Source organism: Gambusia affinis, linkage group LG10 (genome assembly GCF_019740435.1).
Source record: "Gambusia affinis linkage group LG10, SWU_Gaff_1.0, whole genome shotgun sequence".
NCBI classification, from domain to species: domain Eukaryota; kingdom Metazoa; phylum Chordata; class Actinopteri; order Cyprinodontiformes; family Poeciliidae; genus Gambusia; species Gambusia affinis.
In genome coordinates, this window is record NC_057877.1 from 23248197 (window position 1) to 23269727 (window position 21531).

At 39.1% G+C, this 21531-nt stretch overlaps 2 protein-coding genes across 4 annotated transcripts in view; one reads left to right on the forward strand and one right to left on the reverse strand.

Annotated features, from left to right (window-relative positions):
• The window catches only part of crb1 (crumbs cell polarity complex component 1), a 32830-nt gene extending 22153 nt beyond the window's left edge, over positions 1-10677 (forward strand). The window contains exons 11-14 of one of the 2 annotated variants that reach the window (XM_044130500.1): positions 898-1020; positions 1888-2014; positions 8950-9216; positions 9311-9439. In XM_044130500.1, the coding sequence (XP_043986435.1) occupies positions 898-1020; positions 1888-2014; positions 8950-9189 (490 nt within the window). In that variant the 3' untranslated portion in view covers positions 9190-9216; positions 9311-9439. Of the gene's footprint in view, positions 1-897; positions 1021-1887; positions 2015-8949; positions 9217-9310 lie in introns of both variants that reach the window. The other variant, XM_044130501.1, reaches the window with a different exon arrangement.
• An 83-nt stretch (positions 10678-10760) lies between these two features.
• The window catches only part of dennd1b (DENN/MADD domain containing 1B), a 135946-nt gene continuing 125175 nt past the window's right edge, over positions 10761-21531 (reverse strand). For both annotated transcript variants that reach the window (XM_044130502.1, XM_044130503.1), the window contains 3 exons: positions 18736-18821; positions 17744-17966; positions 10761-16796 (listed from right to left, as the gene is read on the reverse strand). In XM_044130502.1, the coding sequence (XP_043986437.1) occupies positions 15918-16796; positions 17744-17966; positions 18736-18821 (1188 nt within the window). In that variant the 3' untranslated portion in view covers positions 10761-15917. The remainder of the gene's footprint in view (positions 16797-17743; positions 17967-18735; positions 18822-21531) is intronic.

Consider the following 21531-nt stretch of genomic DNA (forward strand, 5'->3'; position numbering starts at 1 on the left):
TGTTTGTTGTCAAAATGAGCCAACCAGTCTTTCAAATGAGTGACAGCTGTTGTTCAAAACATTCCCAAACATTCAAACAGAAGACTCCCCAAACAAAAATGTACCTTTTCAGAGATAAGTGCCTATTTTTACATCCACTGAGGACTGACTTTCACGTTGCTGCAGAAGGTTGTAGTGAGATTGTTTGCTTGCTGATTCCTGCACTTTGGATGTGACAGTTTGCTGGCCAATAACCTCATTTTGCTGCGTTTATTTTCTTTTTTGGGAAACAGCAGGAGGCCAAACAAGTCATCCAAAACAATGCAACTTCTGGTTTAAAAACAGGAATCCTGCAAAGTCTTGAAAAGTCTGGAATTTGCATTTATATGTCACATTTTCCAAATAAGTATTGAGAAATAAAATTGAGTATTGAAAACATTTTGATATTTACACATTTACATAATCCACATTTTCCTAGAAGATTAACATAATAGTTTCTTAAGTGTGTTTTCTTTTGTTTTGTATTTATAGGTTTGACTTATTTCTGATGTGTGAAATCATAACTTTACTAACATCTTAGTAGTCAGTCTGACTCCTAAACTGAATCTGTCGTACAAATGTAAAAAACAATAATGCGTTGAATTTTCTATTTTGTAGAAATACATTCTGGTATGAGAATAAGATTTTACATTTTAAAGCTAAACTCAGCTTTGCTTGTCCAGATGCAAAAATAGGAGCGGAAGAGCCATTTACTCACGATTTGTGTCGTTTATTGTTTCTGGAACATACAAGTAATAGGCCCCACTTTGATTCAGACTATTCATGAAGATTTTTCTAAAATTGAATGCATTACATTTATGGAAGTTTAAAATGTGCTGAGGCCCTGGAAACGTGTTTCACCTCTGGTTTTTCTCTTAGCACGCCCAAGCTGCCTGTTTCTGTGTGTGGTGATGAGGTCAGGAATTATACCTGCTTCAATGGAGGGAACTGCACTGACCGGGAGCTCTCCTGTGACTGTCCTGCAGGATTCGTTGGACACAGGTAGGATAGAGTCGCTCGCTTCATTCATCCGTTGTCGTCTGACCATTTGAGATTAGGTCAAGCATCCCACAGGCAAAAGGTAAATATTATTCCTTCAGTGAGTTCTGGGTTTGCCCTGCAGTCTTTTCTCAGCGGGGTTCTTGTAAAGGTGTGGATCATTTTCTACACACAAAAGAACAACAACAATAATAAAAATGATGTAACTACAAGCAACAAATCAAATAATAAAAATGTAAATCTGTAAAAACATTAACAGATGCAAAATAAGCATAATTTGAAAATATAGAAAAAAATTTTACTTGTGAGACAAGAAACACAAAGGATGTTGTTTTAAAGAGACAATAAGCAAACTAAGCTTTCACTGCATTACAGTATCACTGTTTATAAATCTTTCTGCAAAACGAGAAACAGCTAACTTATTAAGTTTAAGATCTGAGTGATTACAGAAGAGTCCCAAGAAAATAATATCTAACAAAAACTAAATTTGTAATTAGAAAGAAAAGAGACCCTAAGAGAAAGCTCTGTGGGACACCTTTAGTAATTTGCTTGAATTGGCTCAATTCAAGCAAATTACTCAGAGAAATTGACTCAAAGAAACTCTTTCATGTGTTTCATTATGTTGTTTTTTGTGATAAATAAGCTTTGGTCATGTAATTTGTTAGCAAAACTAAAACAAGGTCAGGTGGTGTCTGAGGACCAATCAGGAGTCTGTAGAAGCCAGCAAATTTAACCAAATAGCACGTATGATGTCTGTTCACAGTTACATTTTCTACTGCCATCTAAATAACTGTTAGTGTGCAATTTATAAAGAAAAATGTGTATATAAATATAGATTGTACACGGTTTTATGCTGTCGTGTGTCTTTAGGTGCGAGCAGGACGTGGACGAGTGTAAATCCAACCCGTGTCTGAACGGCGGCTACTGCAGAAACCTGGTCAACAGGTTCGTCTGCGTGTGCGACATGAGCTTCGCTGGAGACGTGTGCCAGACGGACGTAAGCGACATTTACTTTTATGTGGCGATTCTCCTGTGGCAGAACCTCTTCCAGCTGCTGTCCTACCTCATCCTCAGGCTGGACGACGGGCCAGAGGTGGACTGGGGAGCAAACGACTGAGTGTGTGTGAGTGTGGAAGGGCTGTGAATATCTTTGAGACGCTTTAGGAAAATGTCTGGATTTGAATGAGTAACTGTCAGGTTGCACGGGATGAGAATGGACATTTATTTTGGCTAGTACTGAGAAAGACTAGGGACTTCTGTGGTTCGATTTCAGGGACTACAGAGTGATTCTGTGCCTTTCAGATCCGCAGCACTTTATTTATAGTCGGTGTTTATGAAACTTGTTTTGTTTGTCCATGAAAGGATGAGCACATATGTCCTGATTCACAGACACTGTCTTGTGTCTTTGCCTCCATTTCAGTATCTAAATCACTGAAGCTAAAATGCTCATCAGGTCTCTGCACTCTTTCAATAAAGTAAGATGCTGCCATTTTACTTTTTGTAAGAGGGCAACAAATCTTATTTACAGATTTAACTTAACTGATTTTTCTTGACTACCCTCTGAATGTAATATTCCTTAAACATTAAATTGATCAAATTGTGCACTTATTTGCAAAATTACAAAATTACAATTTCAGGTTCTCCTCACTTGTCTTATGGATGATAAAAAAAATGCACTACAGCAAATGTGGGCTCCATTTCCTCTAAACCAGACTGCATTGTTGCAGGAGAGAGGCTTTTTGCTGACAGCACAGTTTGAGGTGCAAATATTCCTCTGCAGAAATATTGTGAATTAGATGCAAAAGGAGAGCAGTGCTTTAGTGAATCAGGCCCTGTGTGCAGCTGGATCACTGGTTGATGTTTTTCAGTGTCAGTAATCAGAATGTTGTGAAATTCTTTTAAGCAAAGCAAATATGAGCAACGTTTTAAAGAAATACATCAAATGTTTGCACAGTTGGTACAGTTTGATTTGCAATCTTCAAAAAGTAATGTCAAGCCCAACTTGGTTCCTACAAGATTACAGGCTTCACCATGAGCAGAGTTCTTTACAGATGCTATGCAGTGGTGACTTTTATTTTCAGTAATGTACTGTTGCAATAAAAACTCGGCTGGGAATAAAGTATGGTTTACTGCAAAAGGATTCAACAAAATCTAAACTTTAAAGGTGGGCAGAACTGAAAAAAACCCAACAACAACAAAAAAATTATTTAGATTTGTGTGTATTTGAGTCGATGACATCACCGGAGGCTCAAGTGTTGAGATGTTCAGCAGGAATGAATTAATTTCTGCTTTGGAATGTGGAGTTTGATTGAAAACTTGTAAATAAAAAGGGAACAAAAACAAGGAAGCAAATACAGAATTACTAAACAGAAATGGAAGGTTTGAGTTTGGCGACTAGATTTTGTCTTAAAGTTTTACAACAAAAAAAAACTGACCATAACTTGTTCTGTAGGAGTCAAAGTGTATAATGACCTTCAGTAAGGGGTAACTTAGAGAAACTAACAAAAGCAAAAAAGAATATTTGTTGCACTATTTGAGGACTTTAAATTAGAAATAGTCGTTTACTTTGACGTAAAAGTCTAAGTTACGATGTTGTAAAGAGAAGCACGCTCTGCATTCAGAAAACACATTTTCAGGGAACTGAGGAATAATATAAAATCCAGTTATTTATACGATTCCCACTACCTGATAACCTGTCAGTCTCGTCTGAACTTCGGGGTTTGGAAGCTGTGTACGGATGAATTTGTGAACTCTGAAAAACAGAAGCGTAGCTACAAAAGCTCCTGGAGGCCCCGGATGTCTCGCTTGTTCTTGATGTGCGTTCAGAGCAGCTCGTGACTGACTGCTGAGTGTTGTTTTCACCAAAGAAGAAGTTTTCTGCATCTAAGCCTTTCTGTCTGAGCCAAAGATATTTTGAGCCCTAAATTCTCGGCGGCTCTGCGCGGCTGTGGTCAGCGCTGAAGCAAACATGAATGTTTTTCATGGTAGATTTCATGTGTGGTTTGAATTTTAGAACATCATGAGGGTATGAGTGTAATGTCATGTTCGTCAATCATATTCTGTCTGTGTTTCCCGTCTTTATCCATCTTCTGTGTTGTTTAATAAAACAAAATCAAGAAAAATTGTTTTCTGTCCTCTTTTAATGTCTCTTCACTCATATTTTCCATAGTCGCCTGTTGTATCATTTATTTTTCTGCATTTTCGAAACACTCTGTGATAAACATCAAAATCAGCTCATTGATTTTCTTCCTGTTAGCCATTGTGTGTGTGCGTGTGTGGGGGTGTGCGTGTATGTGTTTACTGGTCTCAGGTGCACACCATGACATCAAAGATAGACAGTTAATCCGTTTTAACAAGATGTTGATCCCAGAATAGCGCGGGTTCAGATGCACACAGCACACAGTTAGGAAAGAGTTTATCTCCTCTCTGTGTGACATTACAGCCACAAACTTCATTTTCTATGTAAGAACTCAGAATAGGAATTGTAAGAAAATTACATAAACACTTTTCTACAGATAAAAATCAGTCATTGATATTTAGTATAAATTCAGCTGTTTTGCGTTATAAGCCATAAAACGTCCTGTTTGCACTTTACACAATCAATGGAGATGACGCTGAAAACATGAAAGAGAAGGTGACTAACTGATCAAAATTTTATATTTAGAAATTACATAATCAGACGGACCAAAATATAAAGTTGTTTGGACATTTTGGTATCTTCCAGACCAAAATAATAATAAATAATATAAATAACATAATCAAAAATTAACAAAATCAGGCAAAAGAAACATTTTTCAATTTACTTCACTGCAGGTGTGTGTCTGTGTCTGATGAATTTTTGGCTGAAAGGAGTTTGTTCTTCAGTCAATGGGTAGAAAATCCAGAAATTTTTCCTCAAGTAAGAGTAGTGATTCTTCATAATAAAACTACTCAAGTAAAACTAAAAAGTACAGTGTAGTAAAAATACTTCTGTTTCTTCCAAGTAAATGTAACTGAGTAAATGTAAGTAGTTTCTAAATTCTGTTGGATGTGGGGATTTGTTTCCTTTGCATGCGAAGATGGATGTGGCTAAACTTTGGGACAATCATAACAAAACCTGTTTTTGGAAGTTCATCTTCCTGCAGGATGACGATGCAAAACATTCAGCCAGAGGTAAAGTGAAACGGTTTAGATGAAGATCATGAATGTCCACAAAGGGCTGCTTGTGGAAGAACCCATAAACTGACCGTTTAAATATAAATAAATAGTCGTCTCTGTACTCTTTAGTACTTCTTAGAGTTAGATAATATTGAACATCTTTTTACATTGATGTAGTTTGGCAGCATAGAGATAAAAAAAACCTTTGGTTTGACTGATTGGAATAATATTTAAGCACACGACTGTTTTCTTGAGGGTTTTATTTATGAGTTCCTCTGGAGTCTAGAGGGCCACATAAAAATTTATGGCTGGCCGGATTCGGCCCCAGGGCCTTGAGTTTGACACGTGGATTAGATTAACGCACATTCATGTGTTAGAATGGCCCAGTCAAAGTCCAGATATAATACCAATTAAGAATCTGTGAGATGTGATGAAACACACAAACCAATAGAAGATGAATAAAAATAGAACATTATCTGGGTTTATGCATTGAACCGTGAGAAAAATTAAACTCATGAAGCTTGTGGTTGGTTGATGTGCTTAATGACAAACTTTTAGTGCATTTAATAAATAGGTAGAGAAGTTTTCAGTATTTAAATTGCTGTTCACAAATCAGGAGCCAATAAGGTTCCTATACCCGGCTGATTGATTAGTACCCCTGATTAGGACAAGAGAAAATGCTTCTTTAGCACAGTTCACACATTTACACAATCTAAACAGACTTTTTGAGCTCAAAGTGCACCAATAGTGGCTCCCGTCTTCTTTCAACCTGCAACCTGCATCATGTCGTTGCAGCACTTTTTTTTTTTTTTTTTTTTGAGTTGAGGCATGTGTGTGAGTCTGCGTGTCCTTTGGAGGCACAGGTAGCCCTGACGGTGGGGAAACGAAGCGGGGAGGGGAACGGGGGAATGGTTTTTCACTGTTGGCACTGACGTGGCCATCCTTTGAGAGCAAAAGAAGCGGAGAGGAAGAAATGTGCTTTGCCAGCAAAAAAAAAAAAAAAAGAGAGAGAGAGAGAGATAGAGAGGGGGAAAAAAAGGGAAAAAGCAGCATCTGGTGCTGAAGTGCAGTTTCAGCAGAGAGCTGGTGGCATTCACAGAAGTTCGGTCTGCTTCACAGGAACGTATGAGGGCAGCTTATCTGGCAGGCACACACACACACACACACACCCACACACACGCACACACACACACACACAGAGCAGGTTGATAGTGCTGACAGCAGGGAAGCATCGCTGCCGTCTCTGCTGCGTGTGGAGCAGCTCTGCAGAGGCTTCAGGGTGGCCTCACTCTGCACCTCAGAGACTGGTTAGTTAGACATCTCTGTGTCTGCGTCTGAGGCACTCGGTGACTGATGGCAGGTCCTGGCTGCAGGCTGCTCCGGCTCGCTTGTGTCACACTCGCTCTGACAGCCAACTGTGCTGCAGTGACAGGTAAGCACTTTCCAAGAGTCAACAAAGAACTTTGTAGCAGGGGGAAGGAAACTCTCATGTCTACAGCGTCAAGCATGAGCGCCAGGGTTATTTTTTGCCTCGGGATACGGATGGTTGTATTTTAAATTAGAATTACAGTATGTTTCCATGTTGATTGCTCAGTGTAAAGTTTGCTGACTTCTGAGATTATTTTTGTGTAACCTGCCAAGTTCAGCAAGAAGCTTTTAGTTGTGAAGATGCTGTCAGCGGGGAATTGAAGTGTTGTGGAGACTTACAGCTGCTAACGCTGTTGTAACCTTGTAGCAGCGGCTCAGAGAGTCACAACAGTGACACCAACCACAACCACTGGTGTAAGTGCTGCTCTGTTTTCTACTGCTGGTTAATGAAAAGCTAATATTCACGCCGCTGCAGGATTTAGAGGCTTTGATTTCCTTATTTGTGAGGTGATTTGTGTCCGAACTTGTGTTTTTGACTAGAAAAACACAGAATCTTTAAAGTGCTTTTGGTCTGGTTTCTACTGCAAATATATTAGACTCTTGAAATTCAACTTACAAGTAACTTTTAAGCAAGATCTAGGAGCTTGATTTAAGTTAATATTGAATTAAAAAAATACTAGTTCCATTGCCAAATTATTTCACTTTTAGCAAGACATTTTTTCCCATGTTGTAATCAATGTGCCAGTTTATCAATATTAAGGGATTATTGGCTTAAAAAAGCTCCTACATCTCACTGAAAAGTTATTTGTAAGTTAGTTCAAATACACTAACATATTTGCATTCCCAATTGCACTAAATTTTCTTGGTAAGACTTTTTTCTTGTGTTCTCTGCAGAACCTTATCATTTCCAGGTGGTGGTTTGTTGTCTGCAAAGATCAAAGAACTGCAAAGCTTTAAAAGGCACAAATCATCATTTTGTGTATTTTTCAGTTGTTTCCAAGCTTGTAGCTTGCAATAGTAATTTTTATTTTTAACTCCAGCATAGAGAAGTACGTAAAACAGCTCAAGAAAGAGAAAAGAGCTACATCTGGAACGCCATTGGTTCATAACCCATGTCTACCTGAGGCAAAAGTAACAATTTCAGTTCATGCAGTAAAGAGTTCCTTAGGCGATTCAATTCTATAAATACAACAAAATTCAGAGAAATATTGTCAAAGCAACGGCTTTGAGACTTAGCAGACCGGCATCCTACCCTGTGATATATGAGTGCGCCATGATGAGGCCAAACTGCTTGTATGTATCAAAAACTTTAATACAAATATTCTGGTAGCTTTAAGATAAACATTGCAATGCAAACAGAATACTTTATAATAGGGAGCCATGCTCAGCCTTCTGGGAAAAAATATTGGTTACTGGAAATAGTATTTAAAGGGCCAGTATTATGTAAAATTATTTATTTCTTTAGCCTTACATCATGTTATAATGTTATTCCCCTCATCAAAAACTGGTGAACATACCTGGGACATAACAAAAACATACCTGGAGTGTTGCCTTTTTTCATTCATGCATGTTTGAGAAATTATTGAATCTCCTGAGGCAACTATTCAGATTTGCAAAATGCTTGGTCCCACCGATCGCTGCCCTTTCCAGAAGCTCTTCCTTGGAGCTGCAGCCTCCAACAGAGTTTCTGCTTCACAGAGCAACCCTTCCCCACAACTCCCTCACCCAACTCCTTCAGACTAGCCAGTAGCAATTAGCAAACATCTGGTGGAACTGCGCATCTGCTGAGTTTCTGACTGAAATGCTGGTAAAATCGCTGTTAAAGGCATAGTTACTTAATGGAGGAATGCTGTTGTGATGACAACCTGAAGGAGTGTCTGAAAAAGCAGGAGCTTCTTAAAGAGACAGAGGCCCAATTTCAAGGTGTCAAATTTCTTTGACTTTGCAAAGAGTCAAAGAAATTTGATATACGCAGTATTTTGAAAGTAACATAGTTAGTTGATTGTTTTATAAAATGGCTCTATGTGCCTGAAAAATACATAATACCGCCACTTTAAAAACTATTTTTTGTTCATTTTGCTACATAAGTGGGTGTGACTCAAAGAGCTGTTATGTTTCAGAAAAGGTTATTTTTTACTACTTATCTGGTATGAAAATGAATCAAAGGCCAATTATGATTTATCTACTTCATACATTTAGTTTTTACAGGTTCTCTGGTTCCACAATAAGATGATATGTGCCTTTTAGGAGCAGATTTCAGACGAATCAGAACTCGCTTTTGTTCCTGCTTTAAAGGGCTTTGGTGTTTGTTTGTGGGAGCTATTTTGGGGACAATGGATCGTGGTGCCAGTTCTGATAGGACGGGATCATCAGGCAGCATCTTGGCTGTATGCGTGTGTGTGTGTGTGTGTTTGTGATCCCTCACAGACGGCGCGTGCTCCACACAGCTCGCGGGTGGCTGCAGTGCTGGCACCATGTCTGGTCTGCTTGGCGATAGCGGCGATGCTGGGGCTGGCGCTCGTCGCAGCCAAGCTGCGTGAGAGGCGGCAGACGGAGGGAGGTTTCAGGCCGCGGCGGCTCCAGGCTCCTGGTGGTCGCAACCCACCTGCTGAGCTGGGAAACACATCCATCAGCACGCTGGCAGAGCGCGTGGAGCGCCTGGTGTAGTGTGAAGGAGTCAGGGGAGGAGAAAGTGTGAGGGGAGAAAAAAAATGTGTGTAAAAGCATCCAAAAAAATATGACTTATTTAAATAAATCACATGCGACTCCTCTGATTGTGTCCTTCTAGCTGACCTCTGAGGGTTTGACCTCCAACCTCTTGCTGTCCATCAGTCTGGCATCTGTCCTCCTGCTTCTGGTGCTAATCCTGACCTCCGTTGGGTTGGTGGCCGCTCTAAATCGGCGCGCCACCCACGGCACGTACAGCCCCAGCCGGCAGGAGAAAGACGGATCCCGGGTGGAGATGTGGAACATCACGCAGCCGCCGCCGATGGAGAGACTCATATGAGATCCAGGGGTTTGAGTTGGAGACCAACCTGAGAGAAGCAGCTGGATGAGAATGGATCCAGAGCCTGCAGGCTGAATGGAAACATCTTTCATTGCTGCTGCTTTCATTGAGTGAAACATTTCATGCAAATAATTGAATCCAAGCTCCTGTGTGCTGCAGGTCAGCGTAAGGCTGCAGGTCACTCTGAATGTATTTCTGTTTTAATGTGTATATTTAAGTTTAGAAAATGTTCCTACTTTGTTTTTGGAAATTTTAAGGATTCACGATTTCTTTTCTTCATTTTGTCAGGTTAGAATCATAAACGTCAACATATTTTACTGGTATTTAATGCAATAAATTGGTTGCACCTTTTTTTTAAGGGGTTTTAGAGTAAAAGAGGCACAACACATGCAGCATATACTTTATTTTCTTTTTAAAGGTATAACAACAATGAGAAACAGTTTTTGTTCTATTAGAGATGTTAAATGGGTTTTATATTGAACACTTGTATGAGATAAAGGTTTGAGAATACATGCATTAAATAAATACACTTTAATCTCAATGTATTTTATTAGGATTTCTTCTCACTTAATCATATTTAGGAGGATCAGAAAATAGAGCTGATTTAGACGCACGCCACACTTATTAGGAATTTATTTGTAATTTTAAGACCTTTGAATCATTTTTTTCCCTCTTTTTCAAATTTGTGTGCTACTTTGTAAAGATCTAAGCCACTAAAATACACATGAGAAGTGTGTGATTAATGACTAAAATGATTGTGTGATACTTAGTCATTTAGTGTTGCAGCTTTTATTTTTTTTTAGGGAACAATTTTCTTTAAAGAACTGATTCAAAATGTAAAAATCTGAATTTATTTCTACAGTGTACATGCCTATAAATATGTTTTAAAAACATTTTTTTTTACTTTATATTTCTTAATTTCTGTAATATGTCAGAATATTTATTGATTTATTGTCTGTCAAGTGTTAAGATAATAAAAAGTTGATTTTTGTGGTCAAAACTGCAACAAATCATTACATGATTAAGATGGATGATTATTTAAATGAGATTATTTTTTTTAAAAACAAGAAAAACATGCATTGAAAAAATAAAGCATAGCAATTTAAATGTTTTCAAAAATTAATTTTAATTTATTTACTCATGCAAAAACAAAATTTCAACTTAATTTTGCCAAACCCTCTGATGACAAAAGATAAAAAGCATGTTAAAATAAATCAGTCTGAACACGGCAGAGCATGAAACATCATTTATTTCCTGTTCACAGTGTGTACATTGTGTGCTGTTGTACCAGGTTACTCATCAGTAGCACATTAGATTGATCTCAGCTGTGAGACAACCACGATGAGCACATGCAAAAGTGCACACATAAAAACAATAGAAAAAAAGATTACAAAAATAATTAAGAGAAAAAAAAATAAACCAAAACAAAAACATCATACCAAAGAGTTAGTCCTGATGAAGAGGCCAGTCTGAAGAAAGCTGCTGACTGTAACATTCAGCGTGACGATCACTACACTGACACTGGCTTCAAATACAGACAGGAAAATGACGTTAATGTTTGCTAACATTGTCCATTATTCAGTGAAAGCTGCTACATCAGACATCCCCCCCCTCGCACTCCAAATCTGTAATTATAAAGCAAATCTATATAATTACTGTGAGCATTACACAGTGTCATCTTAACCCTGAAATACAAAATCCGTCTCGGTTCCTCACCGTTTCAGGAGCTAAGTCACTAAAGCTTTGTAAGTGGGCCTGTTCTCCCACAGCGCGCCCTAATCTGATGCAAAGCAGAACAAGAAAACAGCAGAAATCTGTTTCCCCGATAGGAAAAATGTGCAGCGGACGACTTCTAATTTAATGTGAAGCACAGAGAGAATTACACGGGTTTTATGGAGGCTTTAAATACTGAAAGAATATGAGTACCAACAGGACAGATACACAATAGAGTACCAACATGCAGGTTACACACAGTGAGCACTGCATCACGTACAAACAACCATCAGCCTTTGTTCCTTCTGATCAGAAGTCATCGCATCCTTCTGCACCGTTATAACAGCTACATGGGACATTCCCTAATGTTCTCTTCGTTTTCCAAAAATAAAATCTCCAGCATTCAAAGCTCAGGTGTCATCTCTTTACAATATGCAACACCAATCATAAACGTATATTTCATATATATATTTAATCCATGTCCATAAAATATATTCAAGCCAGAAAAAATACACATCTATTCAGTTGAAAATAATTTTTTTTATCCATATGAAATCAACCAGAGAAACTCCTCTGAAAATTATATATATATTTTTAATTCAATTCACTCAAAGGAAGATGTTAAAGTGAAATAAAAAATGCACATAAACTATACAAGCAATTAACCTATGAGTACAATCAGAAAAAGTATTCAGTCTACAAAAGAAGAACAAAAAAAAAATAAAAGTTATTTTTTATTTTAAATATGAGCAGGAAGATTTCCAAACCCCAAACCAGAAGAGAAGAAACTAAAACTCACCACAGCTGTGAGAACAAGACGCCAGAGTTCATTTCGTGGGACTTCCTGTTGATTAAAACCCAACATACTCTGTTCCTACCACAATAAAGTTGGTCTAGAAATTAGTACCATGTTGTGTTTACACAGAGGGGTACTTTCTGCATAAGGCACACAACACACTACATCCATGAAAGTCAACTCAGACACGTTAAAAGTTCTGTTTTTAGAGGGATGTCTTTGTAAGAGACGAGGTCCTGATCTCAACATTTGTAATAATCTGTATCCGACTCAAATCCTGATACCACAGCGCCACTTTTAGCAAACCATGCAGCTGATTTTTAAAACTCAACACCTATTTTCATGTGCACAGTTCGCAAAACAGTTTTAATCTTGAAAATGAAGCGCCTTTCAGTCTTTGCAATAACATTCAGAGTTAAATAGAGACTGTAGTGGCTGCTGCTTGTTCCAGGCAGCGTTATTTGTTCTGCACACAGACTTCTGTCGATGTTAAGGAGATCAGCAGAAACACTCGACATTAAAATGAATGTGGTTTAAGGGAAACTCTAAGCTTGTAATTCAAGAAAAGATTGGTCTGTAAATTTTGTCAACACCAGCAAATATGCAACCAGGAAACAGGCACACGTTAACCTAGCATGTCTAAGTTCTTCGCATGAAGAAGTTGTGAGTATGACCAAGATGTGATTTTATTAAAGAATCACATCTTGATTTTTCAAGATGTGAAAAATCAAACTCAAATAGGGTTGAAATATGTTCCACATAGTCATAATCAAAACAAAGAATAAACTAGCTAACAGTAGCCTAGCACTTCAGCAAACTGTTATGCATTAAAAAAGTCATCAGCAGGAATAAAATGTGAGCTGCATTTCGCAAGTTCAGTCAGAAATTACTTCAGAATCAGTTTAGAGGACTGGTTAAACAAAGTTTAAACATGCTAGTGTGGTGGCATTGGCCTACCATACTAGCAAACCGCTTGACATGAAAGCAGTTTACTCTTGCTCTTAGCAAGAGCAAGATGAGATTTTCCTGAAGACTAACTGTATGAAGACTAACGACTAGGACAAAATGTCTGTCAAATTATTAACAAATAATAATATCAAAGAAAGAGTAAACAGGATAGCATTAGCCGAGCACTTCAGGGCTTCAGATGACCGTCTCATCAGCAGGAGCAAGACGTGGCTTTGTTGACTTCTGTAAGAGTGACTGGAGTCAGACCTCATCAACAAAATCCAGTTGGGATTGGATAGCTGTCAAATGCATCAATAAATTACTAAACCAGAGTAAACATGCTAGTGTTAGCCTAGCATCTCAGCAAACTGGACCAAACGATGGCTACCATAAGCAGGAGCAAAGCATGAGTTCATTACAGATGCTTAAAAACTGGTGTTGCTGTCCGGCACATCATTGGTGTGTGAGTTATGATGGACACAATCACAAAACAAATGTAGACCGACTCGGCATCATTAAGCTTGTGTGTGTTATTATTTCAAGACTTATTGGGCTCAGACTCTGTGGCAGCAAATGGCTCAATCTTAAGCTACTGATTACTATCAGGGACAAAAATAATTCCTCACTGGGACATTCCTAGCTACCCGAGCGGAGAAGAAAACTGGCCTCTTTTAAGATTTCTAAATATTTGCATAGTACACAAGTTTGTTAAAGTGTTTACAGTGAGCGAGGCCAGTGCAGAAATTGTTCTGGATTTTGTATTTTTCTTTGTCTTTAACCATTCTTGGAATTACCATGACTGATTCTTTTTAGCTTTTTAGAAGCATGCCAAAGACTTTATGGGCAAATCGTTAACGCAGAGCAGCACTCGAGAAGTGGAGAAACAGCCGCTATTAAACTGCCACACCGACTGGCGTCTGGCATAAATCATAAGAACAACGGACCATAAATGTAGTAATCCCAACCCAAGCAAGTGAAAGAGTTTTCTCTTCCTCTGGGTTTGTGGTGACGCAGAGAACGACATGAAGCCGGGATCCCTGGATGCTGATGCTTCTCTCCACAGGAGAGACGCTTATAAAAATACTTTAGACCCTGAACACATTACATCCACGCAGCGACTCAAAGACCTGCAGTATATTGCTTCATTACAGTACAATCGTCCTCCACTGCAGTACAGTGCAGAGGGTTTCCTAGTCAGACAGAGGTTGTGTTTCCTATTAAAACAAAAGAAAGGAAAAGAGACAAGAAAAGAGAAACATAAGCATGATATCTGTCAACAAATCCTAAAAGGATTCCACACAGTTAATATTAATCTTTCAAAAACTTCAACACGACATATTCCTGCTATTTATGACCCATTTTGTGGCTGATATCTTCAGAACGTAAACAGCCTTAAGGCAAAGTGCCACACAGAGGTTAGGGAAAAAGCGCAGAGAGGTGGAATAATGGGAACGGAGCTTGTTTTGGACCGTTTGTGGGATTGGATTCATCAACATCCTTCAAAGTTCGCCAACAACTGTTCTCAATTTGTAAAGCCGGCATTGAGAAACATGTTAAGAGTAGCAAAAGGCAGATGGAAACAGAAACATAAAGAAAGAGAAATGCAGTAAAAAACTCTGGCTTTTCTCAGTCATTCGACTGTTTGCTTCATCAGGTATTTAGTCTCAACAGATAGGAGTAACATTAACACAAAAATAACGCAAGACTCATCAAGAACATCTAATTCTCTATGAATGTGAACTGCTGTATTTAGGATTCTGGTTAGAAAGTACCTGCAGTGATTTCTAAAGTTTAAGACATCAGTATCAAAACAAATCACATGTCTGCTTAAGGCATAGTGATCAAAATCATGAATCCAACAGAGTTTAATTAGTTTCAAAGGCCTGCGTGGACATTGTGCATCTTGCTGGTTTTGCAGTTTAGTACCAGGTAGAAATGGGTGATTATCATAAATTAATCCACGAGTGCAAAATTTTAGTATGAAACGTTCAGAACACTTCTGAACGTTTGAATACCAATATGAAATGTTCATTTAGTATGAACAACATGATGTTGTGTTTAGGGGAAATTGGCCCTTTGAAATCCTTACAAGGTACTGGCATTAAATAAATGAAGCCAAAGGTCTCAGTAGAGATGCACCGATCGACCGGCTGGACGTTGAAATCAGCCAATTTTCCAGGCCAAAGACTCAAAAATGAGATTTTCTATTCATTAAACGCAACAAAATATAAGAAGGTCCACCAAAATGGTTCTACAAACATCAACCGATAACCATGCAAGTTTAGTTTATTAAAATCAGATAATGTTTAGTAATATTTGCAATAAGCCATATTTAATAACAATACCTCTATAAAATAACCTGCAGCATGTTTATTTCTCTTTTCTGTGTTATAGTCCTCAGAATAAATTGTTTGTGCAGTTCAGGCGTGGAGGAGGATCAGAAATCGGTATCGGCCTGGAAATGGTGATCAGTGCATCTCTAGTGTTCAGATATTTGCAGACAGATGAAGAAAACTGAACTGAAAGCGACGCAGAAATCTCCACCTATTCTCATGCATCTCATTTATTCTACAGATTAAGTTTAACATTAATATCTAATAAATGTATGTACATTTAAATTTATTTCACCTTCTAATCATAATTGATTGAATTTTATAATTTTACTCACTCTCCACCATGTTTTTCAACATTTTTGAGGTATTCTTGATGTAAACTAATTTATTTAACCAGGTTTTTCTTCCAGTAGATGGAGGACAGGTGGAGAACTCTACAGTGCTTCCTTTCAGCGTGACCAGCTCTTTGCTCTGAGGCTTTTTGTTTGTTTTGGCCCTTATTAGGTTTGTTCATAACGTTCCCTTATCATGGAGGGTTCAGCTGATCAGCTGTGATAGAGGACAGGAACCTGAGTCAGTTTTCCTTGTCCTGTGATTTTTAGGACTTCTCCGTGGCTTTTCCTTGGACCTGATGGTGGCTGTTGCTGCAGTGGACTTGAGAGAGGTGCAGGCTGCTGTGAAGCGATGAGCTGAGGCAACACATGGACTCTATCTCCTCCAGCAGGCCCGGGTCCGGCCCACCAGCCATCTCCGAGCCTTCACACTGACCCAGGCACAGCCCAAATCCCAACAGCTTGTCTTTGGGAGCCTCCTTTCCCTCCTTCCTCTCCTCCTCCTCCTCTTCCTTCTTCCAGGGGATCTGTGCCTGGCTGCTCTTCTTTGGGCTCGTCTGGCTCTCGGTGTTTCCTCTGCTGCGGTGCCTCCGGATGGACCGCTCGTGGTAGCTTTTCACCATCTCTTTGGACATGACCTTTCTCCTCAGGATGCCGGTGGACACGGGTTGGTTCTGGTTTTGGGAGGGCTCGGAGTTGCCCTGAGGGTCTGAGATGGTGCGACCCCGGCTGGTCGGTTCCGGAGAAGAGTCTGGCTGAGATGCAGGTGGGGATGGGGGCGTAACTTTATGGGGCAGCAGGGGGGAATAGGACAACCGGTGGTCTCCTGGAGGTCGACCCGAAGGCATGAGGAGGTGGGAATCGGGACGGGACTTAGAGAAAAAGAGGGGAGGAGGATCCGACTTGGTGCCGTTGGCATTATGGGAAGGAGGTGAAGCTGAGCAGGGGGTCACTGCAGAGAAGGCTGCGAGGTTTTTGGACCCCTTCAGGCTGCTCTTGTTGGGCTGCCTGCGTGGGGACGGAGGAAGGTGTTTTCCATGGACGGCGCTGTCATCCTGGCCCATGTTCCATCCGCCGTGATCGGCGACACCATCGAAGCTGCTGTCGTCTGCAGCTGTGGAGTCGCTGAAAGGTGAAGGCTTTGACTGGAGAAGGTAAAAGAAGGAAACAAAAGCAGAAATTACAAAAAAGAAAATACATCTGCACTCTAAGAATCTGTAAGTTGTGTTTTATACCAGTCATTCCAAATGACGAATTAAACACAAAGTTTATATTTTGTTAAACATAAAAATGTAAACATAAAAACATAAAAATGTAAACTTAGGCAAATAAGTCTAATTCCTGCATTTTTACGTATAACTATTTTAACAAAATTTTATCCTCTGCATGCTTCAACTTCTCTCCTCATGTCCTTACAAAATGATTGCATTCCTTCACAATAAAATAGCAAATACACCCTCGTCTATTTTCTATACAGTTATCTTGTTGACAAATGTCATTTTAAAATTCTACATATGTACACCTTTAAAACCTCAGTGAAAACATGTTTATACATTCTTCACAAATATTCTGCAAAAAATGGTTTGAAATCTATCTACTAAAATTTGTTCATATAATATCTTCCAATGAAGATGGGACTGCACGTGAAAATGTGTCTTTTTTAACCCTTCGGGTAACAAACAAACAAAACCATCAAATAGCGATATTACATTGTGAAAAACCCCCTCAAAAATAGTCACAACAGTTTGGATAAATTCCTTCTTTCTTCCAGAAAGTTTCTGACATTTTTATGTTTTAGAGTAGGGATGGAAAGTCCATGTTTGATCTATTTTGCTCTGTCATTTTGCAAATAAGTTCTTTTGGTGCGTTTAACCAATAAAAATGTTATAAAACTTTAGATAAGTCACAAACAAGATATTGACATACATGGAAAAACCTTATATTGTAGCAGAAAGACTTTCAGTATTCAAGAACAGACTAAGAAATACAAAACTGCCCAGGAATGCAAAAGTAAAAATTTCCCCCCATGTCCTCTATGGTCTTTGTTTTGCATCTTTATTCTTTACAGATTAACTTCATCTGTATGGCATACCTGGACCTTGAAGTCCAGGTCATCCAGGGACCTGAAGAAGTCCAAGCTCTTGGCAGCACTGAGTTTTCCTTGGTCCATTGTTGTGTTGGTCAGAGAATCCAGGATTTCCTCCAGCAGGTTCATCTGGCTGGAAGGTGACGGGTCGATGTCCGGATAGAAGGAGTCCGAATCGTCGCTGTCTTCTGTGTACGAACGGACCTCGCCGCTGTCTTCAGAGGAGATCCTGGATTAAAAAAACAAATAAAAACACTTAGCACACTTATATTTGACGTAATGTATTGAAAAGGAGAGATGTGACTGAGGCAAGGTTCTTGTGCAGTAAATTTAATAAATTAAGAGTTTCCATTCCAGTATAACCACAAAAAGGTCAGGATAAATGCTAGTTCTGCAGAATACCAGAAATTTTTCAGTCTTTAAATGTCACATGAAGAAAACCCCCAAAGCAAAACTGAAACATCAGGTGTCCATAACGTGCTTACACATTTTTGAGCTTTTATAAAAGTGAGGCTTTTCTGTCAGTAACTGAGAAACAAAATATGTGGTAGATGAGAAACTGCTAAAATTAGCATCTCGGTGAGAGTTGTGTAAATAAATATTATAAAAATAAATGAATAATTTAACTTCCTATAGTCAGGGTGTTGGTCCACTCTGCTTATTTACAACCAAAACCAGAGCTGAAAAGTTTGAAAACTGGCCTGACCAAAGCCCCATAGTGAGCACTTCTTGAACTGATTTGCTGAAATAAATTTACTTTTAGATTAAATTTACTGAAATGCACCTGTAGCTGCAGCAACCCTGCAGCTGTGTCCATCAAATGATGCTGTAAGTAAATGGGTCCACTGGAGGGCAGTATTATCATTAGCAACAGAAACATATGACTTTCTGTCTGGACCAAAGGCAGTCAACTTCTCAATCATCCAAAGTTACCTAATCTAGCATCTTTGTTTATATAGAAAAAAAATAAAAATAAAGCATCGCCTTCAGCTACTTACTTGCTTGCTGTGTCCAACTCATCATCGTCGAGCCCATAGCCAAGATCTCGAGGGCCCACGCTCATGGGAGACTTGTTTAAGTTGTGCTGTTAATGAGAATAACAAAGCAAAGGGAAGCGGTTACACACTCTGAATAATATGATCACAACAAAAGTGGACCCGGGGGGTCTCAGTTACACTGTAATAATAATAACCAGGGTTCTGCAGAGATGGAGGGATTCATAAGACTACCGAAAAAAAAGTGTGTGTCAGGTGAGTCCCCATAAGAGAGAACAAGTATCTGGTTTTAATGAGTCCAGACCCTGAGGGTTGAGACTAAATTTGTCAAATTTGGATCTGCAGGGGAAAAGAAAACCCTTTAAGATCCCCTGCAGTAATTTGCCGAGCTCAGCATTACGTATAAGCTAAAAGGCACTTGAGCGCTGCAACACGGGTGACTACATTGATCATTTGCATTATGGCACCGGCACATGTGATTGTATTTGTCACAGCAGAGAGCTGAGTGATCAGTGTGGAGCGTAGTTGTCTGCCGCGGTGGGTTTAATAAGCCACCTGTGTACCGTGTTTAATGGACGGGTTAAGGAAGAGACAGAAGCTTTACAGAGCAGGCCAGGACTCCCTCCCATGGGAGCCCAAATCTGCCCCAGGCCACTTATTAACATGCCTTCCACTACGACGCACATGTTCCTCTCACTATGTGTTCATGTTCACTGATGTTAACACTATCTCTCATCTTCTAATTTACACTCTTTGGTGTTTGCTGCTCACCTTCTGTGTCTGTTTTCTTTGGCTCTAACTGTCCCCCAGTCTGCGTTTCCTTCAGAAACAATCAGGAGTTTCAACTAGCATCTTTTTAAAGCTGGCAGACTTTTCTGTAAAATCAAACTGGATTTAAGTGTAGTTTGTTAGTAGAACAAATCGCCATGGTCTGTTTTTCTACTTCTTAAACTGTTCTTTGTAAAAAATCTTTATCAAGATTAAGGAATAAATCAAACACATGATAAATTAAAACAAACTCAATAATTTCCATTTGCATGATTTATTGTTCTTCTCTTTTCTCTCTTTCTACCAAAAAAAAAAAAAAAAGAATGACTAAAGTCTTCAATCTGGTGCTTTGGTCTCTAATAGATTTGTTTTTTAAAAGAACAATTTAGTTTACAGAGACTTCATAATTCATTTTATTCATTGTTTCTGTTATTTTGTTAAATTATTTTGGATATTTAAAATGTCTTCCAGTTCCAGTGGAAAATGTTCATTAGACTTTGAAGTGTACTGATGTCTGAGGTTGTGTTCCTGCCTTGTTATGCCATTATTACCATTATCTTACTTGAAAATGGTCTACAAACAACAGTATTATCGTTTATTGCAATAACTACTGAGACAATTTATCATTCAGGAACATTTGTTATCATCACAGGCCTAATCAAGTTAAAATCTGACCTCCACTTTGCCTCTGGTGACATCCTGTCAAAGGTGTTTAATAACAACTCTAAGCTCCTTGGTGTTAATTTAGAGCCATATTTTTCTGATACATTATGGTTAAAACTGATCACAGGGAGGCCAGACTTACATTTGTGCCACTGTGTTTCCATTTGTTCTGGTATATTCTTCATGTCAACATTAGAAATCCAAGATGTAGCATGAACTAAGCTTTAACTCTTCCCTTTTCCATTTCAGACTCTTTGTCCACTTCAGCTGGATTATATAATTTAGACAAAATGAACTCTTGTTTGGCTGCTTTGTCAAAAACTAAGCTGGTTACTCAAATCAGTCATTTCTTTTTCTGGTTTTCCTCCCAAGATGTCAAAACAGAAAATTCAAAAGACTAAAGTTTCCTCAGATTTACCAACCATAAAGTGTCAAAGTCAACAGCAAATCCTCCTACATCTTTACTGATCAGCTTGTTTCTTTTGCCCCTTGTGATGTCATCAACCCAAATTCACACAAAGTACAATTAGCAACTTATTTCTTTATTTTAAAACGTAATTTTATAGAATCTTGCTGCTGAAAGCTACATTTCAGTGCCTGTGTGGTTTTATTGTCAGTGCATTTTGTTAAAAAGGATTATACACACCAGTGGTTGGATATCTTTAAGAGCGCTTAGCTCCACCTCCATGTTTTTTTCATGCACTATTACTCTTGAAGCGTTAAATACACAATAATGAAACTCCTCAGACAGAAAATGACTCCAGCTCATGGTAAAAAGGTAAAGAAAAGCAGTCAGAGGTGACTGAAAATGTGACCAGCGAAGAGGGCGATGAATAGAAAGAGGAGAGAAGGAAATGTAGGAAGGTGAGGGAAGAACTTTGTATGAATTGATGGGAATGGCGTGTATGTGTGACTCTGTGCGTGTGTGTGTGTGTGTGTGTGTGTAGAGGCGAGTTTCAGGGGGAGAGTAACTGCGAATCAAGCTGGTCCTGATTAGTGGCACCAGTGCCAGCCAGACAGGCGGAATGTAACGTGTGGCTGCGCTGCCCTCATTTAGGGCCCGTGTTCGGCCATGAGAGACGCGCACGCTAACACGCACACTCCATCACATCCGCACCCTATTACCAAAAAAACACAAAGAGTTAAAGTGCCACTTTCTCCATAAAAGTCAGTGAAGGAGATGTGTGCAGTAGCCACTTAAGCCTCTCAGCCATCAGGCTAAACATGAACACATGTGGCGGCACCGCTGATTGGCCGAGCTGCTCCCCTGCCATGGTAGCTCAGAGCTATAATGAAAGAGATTTCAGAGGGGCTCAGGCCTGGGATCCCTAAACAGCCTTTAATGGGTTCCTGTGTCAAGGCCGTAAA